General features: G+C 46.2%; 1 protein-coding gene across 1 annotated transcript; it reads left to right on the top strand.

Annotated features, from left to right (window-relative positions):
• Positions 1-2,555: 2,555 nt before the first annotated feature.
• Positions 2,556-23,090, top strand: surf6 (surfeit 6). Its single transcript, XM_072472755.1, has 5 exons — positions 2,556-2,636; positions 2,818-2,963; positions 18,906-19,073; positions 20,022-20,107; positions 21,656-23,090. Exons 2-5 carry the CDS (start codon positions 2,864-2,866, stop codon positions 22,340-22,342), a joined length of 1,041 nt encoding a protein of 346 aa, XP_072328856.1. The 5' UTR covers positions 2,556-2,636; positions 2,818-2,863; the 3' UTR covers positions 22,343-23,090.
• Positions 23,091-24,866: the final 1,776 nt, after the last annotated feature.

Raw genomic sequence — 24,866 nt, 5'->3', positions numbered from 1 at the left:
CCTCTTTATCGGCCCGTTCAGCCCTCTCACGTTCCACGTGATCAGCCGGGTTGGGGGGCTTCCTACCCCCCCCCCCCCTTGTCGATTAGCCATCCCCTTTTTCCAGCTCCTCACCCGGTTCCCACGCAGCTGTAACTCCCCCAGGCGGTGCCCCCCCGCCCATCCCCTCCCATACCAGCTCCCCCCTCTCCCCAGCAGCAGCAATCCAGTAATTCCCCCCCCCCCCGCTAGATCCCCCGCGAGCGTAATTACTCCCCCCATGTTGCTCCCAGAAGTCAGCAAACTCTGGCCGACCTCGGCTTCACCCGTGACCTCGGCTCGCACCGTGCGACGCCCCCTCCTTCCTGCTTCTCTATTCCCGCCATGATTATCATAGCGCGGGAACCAAGCCCGCGCTTCTCCCTTGGCCCCGCCCCCAATGGCCAACGCCCCATCTCCTCCACCTCCCCTCCTCCCCCCATCACCACCTGTGGAAGAGAGAAAAGTTACCACATCGCAGGATTAGTGCATAAAACTCCTCTTTCCCCCCTTTTTAACCCCCCTGTTCGCCCCCCACATTCGCCCCACCACTTTGTTCAAACATTCTTTTTAATAACCCGCTCATTCCAGTTTTTCTTCCACAATAAAAGTCCACGCTTCATCCGCCGTCTCAAAGTAGTGGTGCCTCCCTCGATATGTGACCCACAGTCTTGCCGGTTGCAGCATTCCAAATTTTATCTTCTTTTTATGAAGCACCGCCTTGGCCCGATTAAAGCTCGCCCTCCTTCTCGCCACCTCCACACTCCAGTCTTGATAAACGCGGATCACCGCGTTCTCCCATTTACTGCTCCGGGTTTTCTTTGCCCATCTAAGGACCATTTCTCTATCCTTAAAACGGAGGAATCTCACCACTATGGCTCTGGGAATTTCTCCTGCTCTCGGTCCTCGCGCCATCACTCGGTATGCTCCCTCCACCTCTAACGGACCCGCCGGGGCCTCCGCTCCCATTAACGAGTGCAGCATCGTGCTCACATATGCCCCGACGTCCACTCCCTCCGCACCTTCAGGAAGACCAAGAATCCTCAGGTTGTTCCTTCTTGCGTTGTTCTCCAGTGCCTCCAACCTTTCCACACATCGTTTCTGATGTGCCTCATGCATCTCTGTCTTCACCACCAGGCCCTGTATGTCGTCCTCATTCTCGGCTGCCTTTGCCTTCACGACCCGAAGCTCCCGCTCCTGGGTCTTTTGTTCCTCCTTTAGCCCTTCGATCGCCTGAAGTATCGGGGCCAACAGCTCTTTCTTCATTTCCTTTTTGAGCTCTTCCACACAGCATTTCAAGAACTCTTGTTGTTCAGGGCCCCATGTTAAACTGCCACCTTCCGACGCCATCTTGGTTTTTGCTTGCCTTCCTTGCCGCTGTTCTAAAGGATCCACTGCAATCCGGCCACTTTCTCCTCCTTTTTTCATCCGTATCCAGGGGGGATTCCCTTCTGGTTTACCGCACAGTGTTTTTAGCCGTCAAAATTGCCGTTGGGGCTCCTATCAAGAGCCCAAAAGTCCGTTTCACCGGAAGCTGCCGAAACGTGCGACTCAGCTGGTCATCGCCGCACCCGGAAGTCCACGAAATCTTATTTTTAATAAGAAGGGACTACTTATTAAAAGAAACCATATTGTTAACTAAGCAGAAACAAAATGTACTGGAAACGCTCAGCATGTCCGTGGAGAGAATCAGAGTTAATGTGCCAGGTTGAGATGACTTGCTTTTTATTTCAGATTTCCAGTGTTGCAGCATATTTTGAACTATATGTTCTCCCTAATATGTGACATGCTTGTCTGTGTTGTAGGGTTAACAACTGTGATTAAATGTATTCCTGGAAGTTTCATCACATGACTTGCATGCTCCATTAGTCAGCCAACGCATCGATCCTTGTGACATAAGACATAGGAGCAAAATTAGGGCATTCAGCCCACCGAGTCTGCTCCACCATTCAATCATGGCTTTCTCATCCTCATTCTCCTGCCTTCTCCCCATAACCCCTGATCCCCTTGTTAATCAAGAACCTATCTCTGTCTTAAAGACAACCACACTGTCTTCCTACACCAATTGGGAAGCAAAAAGACTCATTATCCAATTGGGCAATATTTGACTGTCAGCCAACCAATTGCCGTTTTTGATAATTTTATAACTATTAAGGAGAAATTATCAAAAAATACAATTGCTTTTAATGTCACGAAGACTTTTCTTCAGGATTGCACACAGCAGTGTCCTGGAATCTTCATTCTTGGCGACGGGCCAATCGGGAGGGTTGACAACCCTACTGTGCTATGTATTTCAGGGCCAATCAACTTAATAGAACATAAATGAACTGAGGGGCAAATTAAAAGGCTGCCGCTCCGAGTAGGAGCACAGCCCAAAAATAACAAAGAGGAACGGAAACTTAAAAACAACTGATAATCAGTGGGCAACTTGTCGCTTGGAAGGAGAAGTGAAGAAAGCTTTTAATGAACAGTTGGCCCTGGCACCCTGCAGTACCTCAACTCGGCCACTTGGAAAAGGTTCTATTTGAGTTTGTGACGTCGTCTTAATGCGCCCGAGGAGAGAAGTTGGCAGCAGGGTGATGAGATCACGGCCGCTACACTGGGCGGGCGGCGTGGAGGTGAATATTCGTTCAGTGTGGAATTGAGTTAAATTTCAGTTTTAACCGCTTGGCTAATCCCGTCAAACACACTTTAAAAAAAAACACTGACCCCCCCCTCTAAAAGACTCGAGTTTCTCCAGCGCGGGATTTGCGGGCAGTTCTGTTAGCCGCGTGGTGACTGGTGTCCTCCCTCCCTTAGGAAACAGACCCACACTTGGATCGAATACAGTTGGTGTGAAATCAGAATGGCTGATCCCAGCCTAGCTGCAAAAGACAAGTATTTTCAGAGTCTGGGGAACAAAATCTGTGCGTCCCAGAATCAGGAGCAGCGCAAAAGAAAACTTGGTGAGGCATGTGTTGAGAAATTCACAACAAAATGCTGGAACTCAGCAGGTCTGGCAGCACATGTGTGGAGAGAGAGAGAAACACACAGAGTAAGATGAATTTTCTCTCTCCACAGATGCTGCCAGACCTGCTGAGTTTATCCAGCATTTTCTATTTTTGTTTCAGGTTCCTGGCATTTGCAGTATTTTGCTTTTATTTGCTGTGTTAGAAATTGTTCTGTTGAGAGGATCACCCCGGTCTCTTGGTATCCAACGATTAAGGGCATGGCAGCGTTGTTTAAATTAAACAAAACTAATATCCTGGACACTTAGGCTAAATCAAATTGATTTTGCTCACCTTCCTCTCCGACCTCCAATGTGCTGAACGTCAGGTTTGTAGCTTCTTGTGCCCCCCCCCCCAAAAGAAAAGTTGGGAACCATGCCTTCAGCCTTCTCTGCCCTAAGTCTTGAAATTTTCTCCTAAAATAACTTTCTTCTCCATTTCTGTCTCCTATAAAATGCTCCTTAAAACCTTTCTCTCTGATCAAGCTTTATCACCTGTCCTAAAGAGCAGATAGAAAAGAACAAAAAAAAACTGAACACGGGGATGAAAATTTTAAATTGGCGACATTAAAGGACTGGATGAAAGTAATCAAAGACAGAAATAAGTTGAACTTGATAATGGATAAGGACAACAACATTTTGTATGAGTTCAAATTTTGCAGGGTTTGGATGCTACCCTATTGGAATCATGGAGTCTGGAGGTAACAATGGCTTGGATAAAGATTTCAGCAACAGATGAATTGAAGCAAGGGGTGTTGGATTTTTGTAGGTGATTTTTGTGACGGAGAAGGTGTGGGGTTGAAATCTCCACTCTTGAATAAATTGAGAAGATTGTTTCAGCCTGTAACATGGTGCGCAAAATAGGATGGAATTGTTGGAAAGGTCCAATGTGTGTGAAGATAGCTGATGTGCTGATTGCTGTCTTCAAAACGTCTCTGGAATAAATTGCAGGTCATCGACGACTGAATGTTGGACAAATTGTTTGACAACACAGGAGGTAGAGAGGTACAGTTCGATGTGGTCAGTTTTCATGTAGAAACTGATTCAATGTCTGGAGAATCCTGCAAAGGGATAGTGTGCAAATGAGGAAAGTAGGGGGACCAAGAATAGACATTTGAGGGACATCAGAGGTAACGGGATGTGAAAGCTCATTGTTGGGTCTTTTGGTTAAAATTTGATACGTACCAGTGAATGTGAGGGCATTTGAACAGTAGAGGAGATGGCTAGTGTGGTAGGAATAATGAGCTTGCATAAAATGCAATGAAGTGTTAAATAAAAACACAATGTTGGAAATACTCAGCAGGTCAGGCTGCATCTGTGGAGAGAAACAAAGTTGAGAATGAAAATTGCGGAGGTGCTGGCCTTAATCCTCTGTCTTCTCTAGACTCTGGGGAAGTGCCGGAGGCCTGTGGAATTGCAAATGTTACACCTTTGTTCCAAAAAGGTCGTAAGGATAGCCCCAGCAATTATAGACCAGTCAATTTAACACGAGTGGTTGTCAAGCTTCTGGAAACAATTATTGCCGATAGAATTAGTAGTTACATTGAAAACTGTAGGTTGATTAGGAAGATCTTTCTAAAGGGGAAGTCATGTTTAACTTGCTGAAGTTTTCTGAAGAGGCAACAGAGAGTCAATGAGGTAATGCTGTTGATGTGGTGTACATGGACTTTCAAAAGGCATTCGATGCAGTGCCACACAGCAGACTTGATTAAAATTATTATAGCTCATGGAATAAAAGGGTAGTAACAACCTGGAAAAAAAAAATTGGCTGAACAATAAGAAACAGAAGAATGGTCAATGGATATTTCTCGGGCTTGAGGAAGGTTTGTAGTGGTGTTCTCAGGGGCCCATGCTTTTCCTGATCTATAATAATTATCTAGATCTTGATGTACAGAGAACAATTTCAAAGTTTGAGAATGATACAAAACTTGGAAGTATTGTAAATTGTGAGGAGGACAGTAGAAGCTCAAAAGGACATAGACAAGTTGGTGGAGTAGACAGGTAGGTAACAGATGAAGTTAAATGCAGAGAAGTGAGGTAATGCATTCTGTGAGGAGGAACATGGAGAGACAATATAAAATTCGTAAGGGGTTGCAGGAGCAGAGGGATGTGTGTATATCCAAAGAATCTACAGTGCAGGAGGAGACCATTCGACCTATCGGGTTTGCACCGACCCTCCGAAAGAGCAACCTACTTAGGCTCACTTCCCCATAATCCCACCTAACCACACCTGTGCATATATCATTGAAGGTGGCAGGATAGGTGAAGAGAGCCGTTATACTGGGCTTTACTAATGGCTAGTGTGGTAAGAATACCAAGATCGAGTCCATATTCACAACTTGCGCTCAGGACGCAGCTGCGGAACATCGCCAAACAGATGAGACAACGATACTATGCCACCTATAGCACACCAAGAACAGGAAGCTTGAGAAACTCTGCATCACCACCAGCTGAAACCAAGCCTCCCCGGTACCACCGTAGAAAACAATACAGGGAAATCTATTGTCAACTTGTCGGACTACACCCTTCAACCAGACAAAATCGAATTCCTCCGCAGAGGGCTCAATTTCTGCACCACCGCCAAAATGGACCCCATCACTCTCGTGGCAGACACTGGGGAATTCATCAGGCGAATGAGGCTCTGGGAGTTCTTCCACAGATCACAAGAGGCCGACAGCGAACCCAATGAGAGAACCAATGAACCGGAACAGCAGACTGAGAGATCTACGGTGCGGCAATCGAAGAGGAAAGAGTCGAATTGGACCCCTCCAGAAGGCCGCTGCCCTAGACTCGACATGTATGCTCAAGCTGTCAGGAGTCGCGCCAATGCCAGATTCATCAGTCGCATTCACAAGACAGCCCCGAACGTCACCCAAGCACAAGGTAACGCCATCCGCGCTCTCATGACCAACTGCAACATTGTCATCAAACCAGCAGACAAAGGAGGGGCCACCGTCATACTGAACAGAACTGACTACTACAAAGAAGTGTACCAACAACTCGGGAACACTACAGACAGTTACCTGCAGATCCAACCAAGGAACACACCCGTCAACTCAACAGACTGATCAAGACCTTGGATCCAGACCTTCAGAGCACCCTACGTGCTCTCATCCCAAGTAATCCCCGCGTTGGAGATCTCGACTGCCTCCCGAAAATACACAAGGCCAACGCCGTCCTATCGTATCAGGCAATGGGACCCTGTGTGAGAACCTCTCTGGCTACATCGAGGGCATCTTGAAACCCATCGTACAAGGAACGCCCAGCTTCTGTTGTGATACGACGGACTTCTTACAGAAACTCAGCACCCATGGACCAGTTGAACCAGGAACATTCCTCGTCACAATGGACGTCTCGGCACTCTACACCAGCATCCCCCATGACGTCATTGTTGCAACAGCCTCAGTACTCAACACCGACAACTGCCAATCTCCAGGCGCAATTCTACAACTTATCCGCATCATTCTGGATCACAACGTCTTCACCTTCGACAACAAGTTCTTCATCTAGACACACCGAACAGCCATAGGGACCAAATACGCACCTCAATATGCCAAGATCTTCTTACACAAGTTTGAACAAGACCTCCTCATCGCAAGGACCTTCAACCGACGTTATACACCAGATACATCAATGACATTTTTTCCTTTGGACCCACAGCGAAGAATCACTGAAACGACTACACAATGACATCAATAAGTTCCATCCCACCATCAGACTCACCATGGACTACTCTCCAAAATTGGTTGCTTCCTTGGACACCCTCCTCTCCATCAAGGACGCGCACTTCGCTTTACCGCAACCCCACGGATAACCTCACAATGCTCCACTTCAGGGGCTGGTTTGGCACAGGGCTAAATCGCTGGCTTTGAAAGCAGACCAAGACAGGCCAGAAGCACAGTTCAATTCCCGTACCAGCCTCCCCGAACAGGCGCCGGAATGTGGCGACTAGGGAGTTTTCACAATAACTTCATTTGAAGCCTACTTGTGATAATAAGCAATTTCTTCTCCTTCTCCTCTTCCTATTCTTTCAGTTATGAGGACAGATTGGAGATGTTGGGACTATTCTTCTTGGAGAGAAGAAGGCTATCAGAAGATTTGGTAGATAGGTTCAAAATGATGACAGGGCTGTACACTGTTCCCTATCATAAAGGATTGAGAATGAGAAGGCACAGATTTAAAGTGAATTGTAAAAAGAAAAATGTGATGTGAGAAAAGCTTTTTCACACGAGTGGTTCAGGTCTGGAATGCATTGTCTGGAGTGTGGTGGATATAGGTTCAATCGATACGTTCAAGAGGGCAATTGATGATTATTTGAATAGAAATGATGTTGAGAACCGCAAAGGCTGAAGGGAAATTCAGCCAACACAGGCGAAAACTAGCCGGCGCAAGCTACTGTGTATTAGGCTCTGCAAAAACCCCAGACAGCATCGATACAAGCAGCCATCTGCATAGTAATGTAGCAGCCATCTACATAGTAATGAGCAATCCCCGGGAACAATCAAAACATTTAAGGTAAACCAAGCCAAGCCAGACTCCTCGGCGCCAGCTGGAGCCAACACAAAAGAGGTTAACGGACACCTCAAGACCGCCCATCGATCAGAGAACCGCTCCAGTATTGGAGAAATCTAACCAAGCGATTGGAACGAAGTCCAATCACTTGAAACCAGGTACGGGGTCCGCCCCGAAGGGCAGGAAGCCCCTGGGGACTAGTAAAGCCCCCAAGTTCAAATCGTTCTTCTTGACAGGGTCACTCAGCAACGCGAAGCAACCCTTGACAGTGACCTGTCCAGCTGCCTCCAAAGAAGTAAGTCTCAAGTCAACAATCGCTACGAGATAGGCGCTCCTAGCTACCAGTCCTTACCAGCTTTTAAATCCCGCAGTTTCAGAACCCGAACAAAAGGCTATTTGTTCCCCTGACCTGGTGGGCCAGTCCAAAGCTAAGTAAAGGCCTGTTAGTTATAGAAATAGCCGAGAAAGTAGAATTTATGCATGAGTAGCGAATTTACTGTGTATAATAAATGTGTATTGATTTGAATCTTACTGATTGGTGTGTTGAGTTATTGATCATTACTTGAACTTGAACCTCGTGGCGGTATCATAAAGATACCTGGCGAATCTAGAGCAAAGGTTATAAAACAGCCAATTGAACCAACCAAAAGTTAGCAACAGGGGAATGTCACAAAGTCATAATGCTCATTCGGAGAACCAGTGCAGACACAATAAGCTGAAGGGCTCCATTCCGCGCCATAACATTTCTGTGAAGTTAATGTTTCAGATCAATGACTATGAAAGCTGGTAGACCTGAAAAGTTAACTATTTCTCTTTCCATGATCCTACCTGACCATACATCCAGAATCCAAGTATTTTGGATATTCATATTTTACAAATAACTAAAGGAAATTCAGGTTGCATAAATATGGCAGTAGTTAGAAGAATCATCTGTGTGTAACATCCACAAGATTCACTGCAGTAACCCTCCACGCTTCATTTGGCAGCTCCCTCCAGACCATGACCTCGCCAATCGTGGGGCAAGGGCAACAGATGCTTCGGATCATTGCCATCTGCACGTTTCCCACCAAGCCATACTCCATTGACTTATTCAAAAACTTGGAATTCCCTTCCTAACCGCACTGTGGGTGTACCTTGTTGCTGATTTTCTCCTTGGTTCAATTGCTCTCGAGTCGCCAGGTATCTTTATGATACCGCCATGAGGTTCAAGTCCGAGTAATGATCAATAACCCAATATACCGATTAGTAAGATTCAAAGCACATTTATGAGACACAGTAATCGCTACTCATGCACAAATTCTACGTCTCAGCTACTTCTACAACTAACAGGCCTATACTTAACTTAGGACTAGCCCACCAGGTCAGGGGAACAAATGGCCTTTCGTTCGGGTTCTGAGTCTGCGGGATTCGAAGTTGGTATGGATTGGTAGCTAGGAGCGCCTATCTCGTTGCGAGCGTTGAATTAAGACTTGCATTGTTCGGGGGTCACTGCACCTGTCACGGTCAATGTTGGTTTGTGTTGCTGGGTGACCCGGGCAGGACGCAGAGGTGAAGAGAGCGATTTTAACTTGGGGGCTCAACTCTTATAGTCCCCAGGGGCTTCCCGCCTTTTGGAGCGGACCCTGTACCTGGTCCCAAGTGATTGGACTTTGTCCCAATCGCTTGGTTTGATTTTCTCCAATGCTGGAGCGGTTCCCTGATCGATGGGCGGTCTTGAGGTGCTCGTTCACCTCCTTTGTGTTGGCTCCTGCTGGCGCCGAGGAGTCTGGCTTTGCTTTGTGTGTCCAAAATGTTACTTATTGTTCCTGGGGATTGCTCATCAGTATGCAGATGGCTGCTACTTTGTTATGCTGATGGTCGCTGGTATCGATGTTGGTTGGCCTTTTCAGAGGTAAATACACAGCAAACCTGCAGCTGCTGGTTTCTGTCTATGTTGGCTGACTTTCCCATCAGCCTTTGCCGTTCGCCATTTTAAATCGGGAGTTGGCCAATTTAGGTGGCTACACTCACTCCTTGTGATCCTAACGCGAAGCGTGAAGGATCACATAACTACGTTGCTTTCCATTCCCTGACCTGGGGAGCACTTCTTTCATGGCCTCTACATTGACCATAACTATGCAAAAACATTTTACCTGACAATTCTAAGGGGCACTATGTCAAACAGGGACATGCATTACAAAACAAAAAAATTGGCAACCTCTAACTATCCTTAATACCCTACTCTCACTTAAACATTTCATCACTCTAACTTCCTCAACCATACAAACAAAAGCATAGCAGTTTATACACCTGTTTCCTGGCTTGGCAGTCAAGCTCAGGATCGTACAATTGCTCATGAACATTTCTTTATTCACAATAAAACCGCAAATGAATGCTCTTTATTATAGATCGCGGGGGTCTGGTCGTATCCGAAAATAGGGGATCTGATCCTATATACCTGGGTGCGAGCGTGGTAGGCTCTCCTTCTCCATTTTCTTAGATGCATAGTCTGCACGATGCAGCAGAGTATCGCCAATACCGACAAGGATTCTATTACATAGGACAGGGAGTACCAGGTTATAACCTGTCACACCAAGATGGTGTGGTGTCGCTGGTGACTGGGCTCTAGGTACTGTGGGGAAGTGAAACATTAACGGCTGGGGGGGCTTGAGGTCATGTGGTTCGCGTTCACGCGCAACCAAATGTCCATTGTGGTGATGAACCATCCGAAGGAAGTCCTCCTGGTGCTTCTTCTTTCCCTTCTCTTCTCCGGTCCTGGAGCTTCTGGAGTTCTGTGGAATCAAGCATAGTGTCTGTTACTATATTGGTTTAACATCTCGTACGATAGTCTGTCTGTCCTTTAGTGCCAATTACTCCCTTTATAATTGGTCACTATGTGTGACTCCCTCAATTTTTTTTTCAAAAACGAATTTTAGGACAAGACACACTTACAAATAATGAACCAGTGCGAGCTGTCTCGCAGACTGTCCGGTTTACCATCCAAATGTTTCAGGATGTAAATAACATGTGGTTGACAACCTAAGGGTTACCTGAAACAAAACAGAACATTTTGAACTAAAATTTCCAAAATGAGGTGCGTATGGGCCCCGACAAGTAAGAGTTGGATGACGTCCCCGGGTAGGACGGCTACCAATGCCATGTCTTTCCTACCCGAGCGTAGTGACCAGAGGGGGGTTCCCAGGCAGGGCGGTTCCCAAGCCGTTTCTCCACTGCCTGAGCAACCGACAAGAACGGGCAAGAAATGTAGTCATCGTGGTGGGGCTGCCGTATTGGTTCCTTCCTTGAACCAGAAGAGCAGTTATGAACGGGGGTCTGTGGTATCTGTCGACAGACTAGTTCCGCTGAACTGGCGTCTGGGACCTTTACAAGTCTCTGTGGGCAAGTCCTCCGGTTTCGGCTGAAAAGGCATGGGGCTGTGAGAAAAAAATGTTGCAGTCTGACAAACAACATTTAACAAACTTACAAACAACATAAAACATGCGGCAGGTTCCATCGGAAAGGACACCACTTCTCCCAAGCGGTTCCTTTTAAAACATCATCTGGGCACCTCAGTTATCGGTTGCGAACAGGGTCGCAAAGGGGTTCTCGTTTTGGGAGTCAGAATCAAGGTCGTCATCTTCTCCCGGATGCCAAACTCTTGAATGTATTATGGTTGATAGGGTTGCATGGTGTGATTTGGGGTCGCTCTCGTCGTTTCGGACGAGTCTGTATGAGTTGTCTCTGTGCCAATAGGTGGTGTCTAGTTGTGTGGGAACGGAATCGGGGCCGTCATTGTGGGTTGGTGGTGGGGTTTGTTTAGGAAAGTAATCATGAAGGGATCTCTCGAATCGTAGTCGGATTCGCTGGGTGTTGGTCCTGTTGCATGGGGATAGTAGAGAGGCGTGCTGTGACTATCGTCTGAGTCACAGTCGCTGTCTCTGCTGCTGCAGTCGGTGGGCGTTCCGAGGCGGAGTGTATATTTCGGGGGTGGAGTCAAGGTCGAGTCTGTGGCTGGGCTGGACGTGTTGGGGGATGGTAGGGTTACGTTGGCTGTGGGCGGGGTGTGGTGTGCTGCGTCGAGCATGACGTGGTGTGAGTGGTTAGACTGTGTTCCATATGCCTTCAGCTGGTTGATATGGAACCACGCAGTCTTTCCGTTGAGATACTTTATCTTGTATACAGAAGGGCTTACTTTGTCCGCAATGGAGTACGGACCCGAGTACTTTGGTGACAGGAATGTGCTGGGGTTGTATACGGAGAGCATGACTTGCTGTCCTACACTGCACTCAGTCGCATGCACTGTCTTGTCGAAACAAGTCTTGCTCTGTTTCTTTCTGGTGCCCAATTTCACTGCGGCTGCTAGCTGAGCCGTTTTAACATTATTCACTAATTGCTCTACTGCTTTCTCGTGTGTGAGGGCCGTCACTTCGGGGCTGGTCAAGTCTAAACCTAATAAAAATTCTGTGCCTTTTCATGGGGCATCCGGTCATGAGAGTGTGTGGGGTGTAACCTGTGGAAGTTGAAATTGTATTACACAAAAACATCAGCGCAAAAGGGAGGACTGAGTCCCAAGTGGTGTTGTTTTGCTGGACCATTTTTCTGAGGGTGGATTTTAGGGTCCGATTCATGCGCTCCACAATACCACTCGACTGGGTGGTATGCTATGTGGAATTTTTAGGTGATGCCAAATATCGTGAGGACGTTCTGCATGACTCGTTCCGTAAAATGGGAACCTTGGTCGGATTCAATGCTGCGGGGGAGTCCCCATCTTGTAAAGATGTGGTGGGTCAAAATCTTGGCTGTGGTTTTTGCAGTGTTTGTTCTGGCTGGGAATGCTTCTACCCATTTCATAAACGTGTCTATCACCACGAGTACATATTTATAACCATTCCTGCAAGGGGGCAATGGTCCTATAAAATCAATCTGGAGGTTAGTCCAGGGGCCATTAACGGGTCGGGTGTGGCTAAGCTCAGCCTTTTTGGCATATCTGTCCGGATTATTCTGGGCGCAGATAAGACAATTCTTGATGTAGTGATTAACATTATCCTTTAAATTCGGCCACCAACAAAGCTGCTTGAGGTGGGCTGTAGTGGGATCGATTCTCTGATGTCCATGACCGTCATGGAACAAACAAATCAGTTGATTCCTGTCCTGTTCAGGAACCACATAAAGGGTGTCTTTTAACACCACACCGTCATGTGTGGTCAGTGCATTTTTAAACCTCTCGTAGGGAGCTGGATATTTTCCTTTTACAATCTCCCTGAGATTGCTGTCCTGCTTCTGGGCCTCCACTAGATCCTTGATCTTTGTCTGCGGCACCTGAACTGCATTCACTGGTGCGCTTTCGGGGGGTGTCCAAAAATATCCATGTCTGGAACCTGCTTTAGCCAGTGCGTCGGCTTTCACATTTCCAGGGGGGGAGGAACGATGGTGACTTCGAAATTTGACTATCCCAAAAGTCCTGTTCTGTGCTCTCTCTAAAATGTGACGGAGCAATGGGGAGGGGTTTCCCGTCTGCGGAAACAAATCCTCTTGCTTTCCACAGGGGCAGGAATTCCGTGAGGCTGTTGCAGACATAGAGGCTGTCCGAGTATATGTCTGCTGGGCTGGGGAAGGAATCTGGGTGTTCCACTAGATATGCGATGGCCGCAAGCTCTGCTGCCTGCGCGCCTAAGTGGCCTGGCAGTTTTATTGCTATTTCTTCTAGGGCGCGTCCCTGCGCGTCCTCGACATATATACCGCAACCTGTTATGCGCGTCCCATCCAAGACTGGAAGATCCATCCACATAGATCTTTATGGGCTCACACGTGTCTGTGTGCTGGGGGCTCTGGGTTGAACTACCTATCTTTCTGGGGGGTGTTTTTGCAATAAAGGGGCCTGTGTTGTGGTGTGGAGAGATAATTTCACATTCGTGGGGGGTTCCGGGGTACTGTAAGTTGTCGGCTAAAAAGGTGTGCGACATCTTTGTCCGTTTAACAGTGTTGGACCCTTCTTTTGCAGGGACGGGACATCTAGCTGCTCTAATCTGGCTTACTGTACCGTCCTTGAGTCGTCCGTCCAGTAAAAGTTGGGTGGGGGTGTGTTCGGTGAGAATTGTGATGGGGTTCAGTCCGGTCATGAACGAAAAATACTGAACTGCCCAAAATACTGCGAGCAGGTGCCTCTCACAGGCTGAAAATCCCTGCTCCACAGCATCTAAAGTTCTGGAGACGTAAGCTACGGGCCTTAACTGGTCGTGCCGTTCCTGGAGGAGCACGGCCGAAAGGGTGCAGTCTGTGGTTGCTACCTCCCTATAGCGTAAGGGGACAGCGGGTCTGGAACTTGTAGTGTGGGGGCTGCTAGGAGTGCCTGTTTTAAAGAGTCCACAGCATCCGTATGCTGCGGAAGCTATTCCCAGGGGGCTCCCTTCTTTAGCAGGTCTGAGAGGGGTGCTGCCTTGCTGGCGAAACCGTCAATGTGGTTTCGGCAGTAGCCAACCAGTCCTAAAAACGACCGGAGGGCTGAAACGTTCTGGGGAAGCGGCAATTTAGCAATCGTGTCAATCCTTTTATGCTCGATCTCGCGTTTACCGTGCGTGATAATTGTTCCCAAATATATCACCTTATCTTCCGAAATCTGGGCCTTTTTGGGGTTTACTTTACAGCCAATGGAATGTAACCATTCCAGGAGTTCGGACAGAAGCTCAATGTGCTCTTCCTTGGTGTCTGTCTGCAGTAGTAGGTCGTCTACATACTGAACCAGACATTCGGGGTGAGAGAATTTGGCTAAACCATTTGCCAGCTGTCGGTGGAAAATGGAGGGGGAGTTGTGGAATCCTTGTGGCAGGCAGGTCCACGTGTACTGCTGATTTTTGAAAGTGAAGGCAAATTTGTACTGGCACGCCTTTGCCAATGGAATGGGCCAGAATCCATTACTGACATCCAAAACCGTGAAGTATCGGGAATTGAGTCCCTGCTTGAGCATGGTCTCAGGACTTGTTGCTACTGTGGGGGCTGCTGCGGAGGTGATTTTGTTGAGTTCCTGGTAATCGATGGTCAGTCGCCATAATCAATCGTGCTTTCTCACTGGCCAAAACGGGGTATTATTAGTGGAGGCTACTGATCCAAGTACGCCCTGCTCTAATAAGCTTTCTATTACCGTTGAGATTTCTCCCTCTGCCTCTTGGGGAAATCCATATTGTTTTGGGGGTCTAGGGTCAGGTCCTGTTATTTGTATGGAGCCAGTCATCCGTCCACAGTCGTGCTTATGGGTCGCGAATGCTGCCCTGTTCTTTTGCAGAACTGCCCTAACCTGCTTGTCCGTACTAAGCGTGGTCGGGTTGAACCAAAATTTGCCTACGCCGCTAATTTTGTTCGCATGTTCTCCTATGTTGAGCGTTGCGGAGGCTCTTGCAGACTTTGCCATTTTCCAGACACACTGGTTGACTGGATCAAATGAAAGATTGTGGGAATTCATGAAATCGATTCTCAGAATGTTCTGCTGTGTTGGGCAGGTGAACTAAAACTACGGGGTGCTTGGTGGTAATGTTACCGATTTGAATGGGTACAGGGACTGTGATGTATCCCTGCTGTGAATGGCCTGTAAAACCGCTGAGGGTGATGGTGGCTGTAGTGGGCCACGTGTCCTTTAGGAACATGGTGGAGGAATTTATTGTGGTGCAGGACCCTCCTGTGTCCCAGAGAAATTCGATGGGCTGTCCCCAAATTTTTGCTGCAACTACCGGTCATCCGGACCTATCCCAAAGGGTGTCGCAGACCCAACTGGGGGAGCCCGAACACCGTCAGTCCGTTCCGGTCAGGTCCATCTGATTTGAACGGGCGCTAACACTATGAATGGGCTCTGTCTTCTTCTTACTCAGTGCCTGTCTGCTGGGCTCCGTGTGGCTTTCTAGGGGCATTGCACTCTCTTGCAAAATGTCCCAATTGTCCACAGTTGTAACACTCCTGTGACTTGGGTGGGAGGCTGTTCTTTCCTTCATTCACCCATGCGGGGTTCTGGTGTGTTGTAACTGCCTGTATATCTGCGTCGGCCTGCTTTTCCTCGGGATTCTTGGCTGTGGGTTTGCTTTGTATAGATTGCTCCCAAGCGCGGGACAATCTTTTCACTACCCACTTCTCGTTATGGGCCTCCCCTGAGGGATCATAATTCACGCAAGCTTTCTGTCCTGTTTCTGTGGCAGGGGAGATAAGGGTGCGGGTCCATTTGACCATGTTGTCTGGGGACAAATGGGTCTAAGTCTCCAAAGACTGCTGCAAAGTGGATCCACAGGCGTCCAGCAAACGCTGTGGGGTGCTCGCATTTCTTTTGCCTGCATTTGTTGAGGCCATCTACGGGGTCACCCCGGTTATACCCGATCGCATCCAGGATCGTGGTATGCATTTCTGCAAGGGTGCCTCCTCCTACATTCTGTGGGTCAGGAAGGGCTGCTGCTACTGAAGGGTCTAAACTTAAAACTGTGAGCTTTACATGCTCTCGCTCATCCAGGCCGTACATGGTCGCCTGATGCTTTACTGTGGCAAAGAAATGGTGGGGTCTGAGGTGGGGAGGAACGGTGTGATCTTATCGCACGCGTCCCGTAATTGGGTCACTGTTAAGGGGGTGTAGTATAGAAATTCCATATCGTCCACTATGGCTATGCGGCGGGTGGTGACTGGGTTCATTGGAGCCTGAACTATCTGCTCTGTGGGGGGTTGGGGCGCTTTCCTCTTTTGTGGCTTTCCCTGCGCACATGATCCCTGAACATATCTCTGCGCTGTTTCATTCAATTCTTCCCAATCAGGGCCGTCTTCCTGATCTAATTTCGCTCCAAAGGTTTCGTGGAAGCCTTTCTGAACTGAAAGCAGCGATTGCAGCTCTGCAATCTGCTTCCAGCACTTTGTGTGATCTCGCGTGCTTTGTCTTTGTTCTGTGGTGTCAGCATGGAGTGCTCTTAATGCTGCCTTTAGGTCGCTGCACTGTTTCTGCAATGCTTCTACCTGCTTTTCTGTTTCTTCACGTACCAGGAAGGCACGTTGCGTGTCCTGATAGGCCTTTTCATATTGAGACTGGAAGCTGCTTAAGTGCGCCAGACAAGACTCGTGTGCCCTTTTGGCATCCTCCACCTCTCCATCTTTTGCTGCCAATTTCCTTCTCAATTCTAAATGCTCCTTTTCTACCTTGCTTATATCGACCTTACTCATTCGATGTATGCCCTCTACTTCTTTCAGGAGCGTCCTAACGACCTCCTCTGTGCCTCGCAGGACACGATTGCCATCGGCTTGCGAGCTTTCCCTAAGCTCTTTTTGTGGATCTCGCTCAGGTTCTCCCACCAAGTATATCCTATACTCCCGGGGCCTGATTCCTCATTGTCACAGAATTCATTCCAAAGGGGCCATCCTTTCCCTTTGAGATATTTCCTGATCTCTTCCTCCCAAATGGGACATTGTCCCACTCTATTGCTGCTGGTAGCTGGGTTCATGAGGCGTTGCATTGCCTGCATTGCCATCTTTCCTATCCGAATGTGCTCTTCAATTTTGGGACAGGGGTATTAAGGCGGTGCTGTAAATACGGGTACGGCTTTCGCTACTTTCCGAAATACAAACTCCCGACAGTTTTGTCGCAACAAAAAATCTATCAGTTTTACCTTATCGCCCTGTTAGTTACGCATGCATACACACACCTCCGAATTATGAGTATTGATCAGAACTGCTTGAACGCTTGTGGTTTTCTGTTTCCAATTGGATCTCTAATTCAAATTCTTGGGTTCTCCCGGAGTGGTTTTACCACTTCTAGATCGGGTCCCGTCAGATGTCGCCAAATAATGTTGCTGATTTTCTCCTTGGTTCAATTGCTCTGTTTTATTACCTTTGCTCTCGAGTCTAGAGGCATCTTTATGATACCGCCACGAGGTTCAAGTCCGAGTAATGATCAATAACCCAATATACCGATTAGTAAGATTCAAATCGAAGCAAATTTATTATACACAGTAATCGCTACTCATGCACAAATTCTACGTCTCAGCTACTTCTACAACTAACAGGCCTATACTTAACTTCGGACTGGCCCACCAGGTCAGGGGAACAAATGGCCTTTCGTTCTGGTTCTGAGTCTGCGGGATTCGAAGTTGGTACGGATTGGTAGCTAGGAGCGCCTATCTCGTAGCGAGCGTTGAATTAAGACTTGCGTTGTTCGGGGGTCACTGCACCGGTCACGGTCAATGTTGGTTTGTGTTGCTGGGTGACCCGGGCAGGACGCAGAGGTGAAGAGAGCGATTTTAACTTGGGGCTCAACTCTTATAATCCCCAGGGGCTTCCCACCTTTTGGAGCGGACCCTGTACCTGGTCCCAAGTGATTGGACTTTGTCCCAATCGCTTGGTTCGATTTTCTCCAATACTGGGGCGGTTCCCTGATCGATGGGCGGTCTTGAGGTGCTCGTTCACCTCCTTTGTGTTGGCTCCTGCTGGCGGCGAGGAGACTGGCTTTGCTTTGTGTGTCCAAAATGTTACTTATTGTTCCCGGGGATTGCTCATCAGTATGCAGATGGCTGCTACTTTGTTATGCTGATGGTCGCTGGTATCGATGTTGTCTGGCCTTTTCAGAGGTAAATACACAGCAAACCTGCAGCTGCTGGTTTCTGTCTATGTTGGCTGACTTTCCCATCAGCCTTTGCCGTTCGTCATTTTAAATCGGGAGTTGGCCAATTTAGGTGGCTACAACCTACACCACATGGACTGCAGTGGTTCAAGGAGGTAGCTAACCACCACCTTTTCAAAGGCAATTAGGGATGGGAAACAAATGCTGGCCTATCCAGCGATGCTAAAATCCCATGAAAAAATAAAATCATCCATCGTGATTATAACCAGGATGAGAGGTTACAGTATGAGTATGGTATGAGGAAAGTTAAGTTGTGAGCTATCGTGCTGGGAGCAAGTTGACTTGTAGAGTCAGCTTGTAGTATTCACAAACCGAACATTAGTTTGAGATGGTTGTGTGGAGGAAGTGAATTCAGAAGCTGTTTGAAGGACAGAGTATTGGTGGGTGCAGTGCTGGAGGCTATCCAATGAAAACAGTCAAGGTGAGAAGAGCAGTCACCAATTTTGTGGGTTTATTACTCACATTGATCAGTATTGACCATTTAGGAATTCCGAAATAAAAACTCAGATGCGGAAATATAAAGCTGGAAAAACAAATCTAAATTAGCGTTTTCTGTTGAGACCCAGATGCATTGTCTTCCTGAAACAGCAGTTCCTTTATTCGGATACTGATGCGAATGCTGTTTGTTTAATGTAAACCACATTATTCATAAATAAAGTTACTGCTTGGGGACTAACTTGTAGGAATGCTCAGATGATGTGGTTAATGACAAAATGTTTTGAATTCAATAAAGTTTTCATCCTGTTTGGGTTATGTCTGGTTATGTTTGTTCTTCAGTTTCTCGAAGTGAAGGCTCAGAAGACACAGCCCTACCTAAAAAGAAGAGGAAGAAAAGAAAAAAGAAAACTAATAAGCAGCTGAAAAATGTTCAAGCAGTGAATGGGGATCGGCCTAAAACTGTTCAAGGTGGAATGAAAGAGAACCATGTCCAGCAATGTCCCACAGGTGTGTAAACCACGTCTTATAATGAGTAATAGTTCCCTAATCTTCATTGGGATAGTGAAATTTATCTTGTTTCACAAATGAGGTACTTGGGTTCAACACTTTACATCTTTTATTATTATTCATTTAGCTCTAGACTCAACTATTCCAATGCATTCCTCGCTGGTCTCCCACATTCTCCTCTTCCTCCACGTACCATGCCCTAAGAGGGTGTTGGTGATCATGAACTACCATAGGATTGATCCATGAGTATGCTTGGCAAAGTACTGCAGTGGTTTGCCGTGGCCTTCTGCAGTATGGCTGGTCAAGAGACGCTCCTACTCTTACTGACTGCCATCATACTTATTGAAAAGATTTAAATGTTGATAATCATCCTATTTTACCATATTATGAATGCATCTTCCATGATCATCAAGTATTGAAGTAGGACTTGAATCCAGAGTTTCTAGCCCAGACTATGCCACAAAATCTCCAGCTCCCACATTCTATCTTGTGTAAGCTCAAGGTCATCCAAAATCTGCCTTCAGTTGCCGAGGCACCAAGTCTGGAATTCCCTCCCTACACCTCTCGGCCTCTGTACCTCGCTTTCCTCCTTCAAGACTATAACTCTTTGACCAAGTTTGTGTTTGTTTGACCGTTATCTCCTCGAGTGTCTCAGTGTCATAATTTATGACTCACCTGTGAAGCTCTTAGGGACGTTTCGTAATATGAATTAAATTTTTTCTTTATTTCCTTTCTTCACTCCGAACTCCGAGCCTACTCACGTTTTCACTACGACATTAAATAAAATCGTGAAGAAGCATCTCAAAATTATGAAGATTCTCAAAATTATATTTTGTAAAAAAAAAAGTATTTTGAAATGATATTGTTTAAAGCTCTATCTTTCACATAGGTAATGTAAACTCAGGGTGCAGATGATTAGAAATAATAACTCCTGATTTGCTTTCCCAGTCAGCAAAGTGGGACCAAGCTCATTTTCAACAGTAAATATTCTGCGTCAGAGACTGCATGAGAAAATTCAAGAAAGTCGTGAGCAGGTAGGATATTTTGAAATGCCGTGAATATTAACGTGTGGGGCATCCTTGGAATTGAGTTTAAAGACAGCTGGTTAGTCGGTCAATTCTGGAGTGCAACTCGAGAAGCTCACCTCGGGCAGGAAAAAGGAATGGAAATCGTAGAATCATAGAATTTACAGTGCAGAAGGAGGCCATTCAGCCCATCGAGTCTGCACTGGATCTTGGAAAGAGCACCCTACTTAAGCTCACACCTCCACCCTATCCCAGTAACCCCACCTAACCTTTTTGGACACCAAGGGCAATTTAGCATGGCCAGTCCACCTAACCTACACATCTTTGGACTGTGGGAGGAACCGGGAGAACATGCAGACTCCGCACAGACAGTGACCCAAGCCGGGAATCTAATCTGGGACCCTGGCGCTGGGAAGCAACAATGCTAACCACTGTGCTACTGTGCCGCCCAAAAAAAACAGTATTCCGATGCAATGAAAGATCTACATGGCTTGGAATAAGATATTGATGATTAGAGTATAACATTTTGCCCGTTTTTGAAGTTTAATGATTACATTAGTGATTTAATAACCAAGCCTTTTAAATTTCAAAGTATATAGACAAAACATTTAATTTTCTATGCTACCTCGTATAACACAAGGGATTGGGTGGGGTGGCATGCCATTATAGAGTAAAACCGCTGCTGCACTTACATTGTGAGTAATTGTCGGCTTTTGTGCACTGCTGTCTGAGCAAATTTATATGGAATTTCTCTGTGCCGGTGTAGTGAGTACTCTGATGCTCACAGAGGAGCACTCACAAAATAAACCATTGATCTCGACCAACCTTTGAGGCAAGGCTGCTCACCGAAGATAGGCTGACCTCTTTTTCATTCGCCTCGGGTCAGCCATGTAAAAATCCACTAGATGGGAATAGTCTTTGCACAAATCATTTGCTGGTAGACCTCTAACAGTTTGGTCGATCATAGAATTTACAGTGCAGAAGGGGGCCATTCGGCCCACAGAGTCTGCACCTGCCCTTGGAAAGAGTACCCCACCCAAGCCCACACCTCCACCCTATCCCCATAACCCAACCTAACTTTTTTGAACACTTCAGGGCAATTTAGCATGGCCAATCCACCTAACCTGCACATCTATGTACTGTGGGAGGAAACCGGAGCACCCGGAGGAAACCCATGCAGACACAGGGAGAACGTGCAGACTCCGCACAGACAGTGACCCAAACCGGGAATCAAACCTGGGACCCTGGAGCTGTGAAGCAACTGTGATAACCACTGTGCCAACCACGGCACCCTGCTTATGGTAATTCTCTACTCGAGGAAAGTACTTGTGTAGGAATAATTTGGTGGCAAGGAAATTGAAACTTTGCTGATTGAAAACCTTTGTTTCTACATTGAGCCATACCCATCCTGTATAATTTAAGGATCAAAAAGATAAATGTATTCAAATTTTAAGGTCAAGTTTATACAATTTGCCAGTTTGTCACTACAAAGATTTCCATTTACTGCCTTTTCATTGCTCGATCATTAATTGTGCTCTTTCTTGCACCTTTTATCAGGGCAATCCAAAAGGCTTGCTGCCTGAAGAATTGGAGAAGAAACGCCTGCGCAGAAAGCAGGAACGGGCAAGGAAAAAACAAAAACGAAAAGCGATACGAATGAAGAAAGAACAGAAGACTGTCCAAGAGGATAGCGCTGCTTCAAAGACTGAAGATACAGAGAAAAAGGACACGACGAAGAAAATGGAAGAGCAATTACTTTTCAATATAGTGGACATGCCATCCGAAGTAGTTAAAGACAAAAAGCTGAAGAAAAAGGAGAAACGGCAGAGCGTTAAAGGTGGCATCACACCCCTGATTGGCAAAAACTACAAGCAGCTCTTATCTAGGTTGGAAGCGCAAAAGAATAAGATTGAAGAGTTGAAAAGCAAAGATGAAAGTAAGGCAAAGAAAGTCGCAGCAAAGGTGAAGTGGACCAACCTTCTTTACAAAGCTGAAGGCCTGAAAATCAAAGACAACGAGGAAATGCTGAAAGCATCATTAAAGAGAAAGGAAAAGCACAAATCTCAGCGGCAGAAGAAGTGGGAAAAGCGAACGGAGCATGTTGTCGAAAGGATGGAACGCCGTCAAAATAAGAGGACAAGAAATATACTGAAAAAGAAACAAGCCGTGGTCGAACGGAAGAAAGACAAAGCAAGAAAGAAGGGACGTATTCTACCTGAAGATTTGAAAAAAGCAAAACTTTGAGGAAAGGGTTAAATTTTTCATGTGCCCATAGAAGACACGCTGTGTTATGTCCAATCCCATGGTGCATCCAATTTTGTGTAATGCCTTCAGTGATGCTGTGTTGCTCATATTAATGGTTTTCTTAACTGTACTATGTTGAGCAAAGGACCCTGGAGATGTTGATATCTGAACTGATTTTCTGATGACATTGAAAAATGTGCGTTTTAACCCTTTGTCTTATCAGATTTATAGTCCCAGCAATATTTTCAGCAAGCGGATTTGGTTCCTCTAGCAAATTCAAATTCTGCACCGGCCACTCGCTGTTAAAAGGATAAAAGTAATGGCCTCTGGGTGACTGACATTGGATTGGATTTGTTTATTGTCACGTGTACCGAGGTACAGTGAAAAGTATTCTTCTGCGAGCAGCTCAAGAGATCATTAAATACATGGGAAGACATCAATACAATGGTCCTCCAAAAAAAGGCAACCCATCTGCATGCTGAGAGTGCAGATTATAAATAATGTCCACTCTCCAAAATGAGAAACTGACATTCTTCCAAATCGTTCATCAAACAACCAATGAACCCATGGGCACTTTGGAAAGTACATCTGATGATAGGCAAACTCGAACTTGTCAAAACACACAATAATCCTAAATTGCATTATTGTGAATTCCTTCTGCATTTTAACGTGCAATACCATGTAACCTATAACCATGAGGCATTGCGAACATCAATACAAAATAAAACATTTGTACTATTACTACTAATCTGACTCTTCACAGTTTCTAATTCAGTGGATATTCACATTCAAGTGTATCAAAGCTTTGAGATTTTTCCTTTTGTGTTTTTTCAGATTAGATGTTAATATGTTTTGACAAAAAACAACTTTACCTCACAAAATAAATCTTCATTTATGTCCCATGGCATGTAACTTTCAGACCTGCCTGTGTACTGAGACATACAAAGCAAAATCACCTGATAGACTGAGGTGAGCTGATGTAGAAAATCCATTTTCAGATTGCAGTGGTGACTAGAAGAGTGCTCTTGTGAATATCAAATAATAGGTACACGTAATGCAACCCCACTCGTGCTCTCAGTTGATGAAAAGAACACAACTCTTTGGATTATTTTCAGCTGTCATCCTCTGATATTCCTCATCTTTTATTACTCTTGTCTGAAGCAGTCATATTCAAGTGCAGGTTTTGCCTATGTAAGGTGGGTATTGTGATCCTTTCAGCCTTGAAGCATCTAGTCAATTAAAAGCCAAATCTTCAAAATTTGGGGTTTAAAAATCCATTGCATTTGGTCTGACTTGAACTGGAATTCTCATAACTCTATGTATTATTTCACTGTATATTATTTCACTGTACGGTATTGCTTCTGTAAGTACTGGCAGGGTTAGTTCAACTGAGAAACTAGTTACCTGTGTGAACGTACTGGCAGCGGGAGGTGATTCCAATTGAATGTTATGAAGGTGTTACTTGTATTTGAATCACCAGTTTTGTAAAATCTCAAGAAGGATTTATCTTTTGGAGGGAGTGCATCATAAATTTACCTGATCGATACTTGGACTCCCAAGAGGAGAGGTTATATAAACTGGGGTTGTATTCCTTGGAACTTAGAAGGTTGAGGAGTGACTTAATTGACATTTTCAAGGTATTAATAGGAACAGATGGGTAAATAGAAAGTATTTTGTTTTGTGGGGAGGATTTTTTAAAAAGAAATATTTTTATTCAAATTTTTACATATTTTCAAACCCCCCCCCCCCCCCACACAACACAGAAAAAAGAAAAACAATAACACATAAATAAATATCTTACAACTACATCACGAATTCCCCCAATATACAAACCCCCCATTAAGCAATAATAAACACAGTAGAAAACACAAAGAACCCCTTCTGGGTTGCTGCTGCTGACCACCTCCTAACGCTCCACTAGAAAGTCTAGGAACGGTTGCCACCGCCTGAAGAACCCTTGCACAGACACTCTCAAGGCAAATTTTACCCCCTCCAATTTAATGAACCCGTACCAGCTTCCCCGAACAGGCACCGGAATGTGGCGACTAGGAGCTTTTCAGAGTAACTTCATTGAAGCCTACTTGTGACAATAAGCAATTTTAATTCATGTCGCTGATCCAGGCTTCCACACTTGGGGGCCTCGCATCTTTCCACTGTAGTAGAATCCTCCGCCGGGCTACCAGGGACGCGAAGGCCAGAATACCGGCCTCTTTCGCCTCCTGCACTCCCAGCTCGTCCGATATCCCAAATAGTGCTAACCCCCAGCTCGGCTTAACCCGGGTGTTCACCACCTTAGACACCGTCCTCGCAATACCCCTTCAGAACCTATCCAGCGCCGGGCACGCCCAGAACATGTGGGTGTGATTTGCTGGGCTCCCCGAGCACCTCCCACACCTGTCTTCCACCCCAAAGAACGTGCTCAGTCTTGCCCCTGTCATATGCTCTCTGTGAAGAACCTTAAATTGTATCAGGCTAAGCCTGGCGCAAGAGGAAGAATTAACCCTACCCAGGGCGTCCGCCAACG

The sequence above is a fragment of the Scyliorhinus torazame genome, chromosome 13 (assembly GCF_047496885.1).
Source record: "Scyliorhinus torazame isolate Kashiwa2021f chromosome 13, sScyTor2.1, whole genome shotgun sequence".
NCBI lineage: Eukaryota > Metazoa > Chordata > Chondrichthyes > Carcharhiniformes > Scyliorhinidae > Scyliorhinus > Scyliorhinus torazame.
The sequence above is the reverse complement of the archived record's forward strand: the minus strand, read 5'-3'. Positions and strand labels throughout refer to the sequence as shown.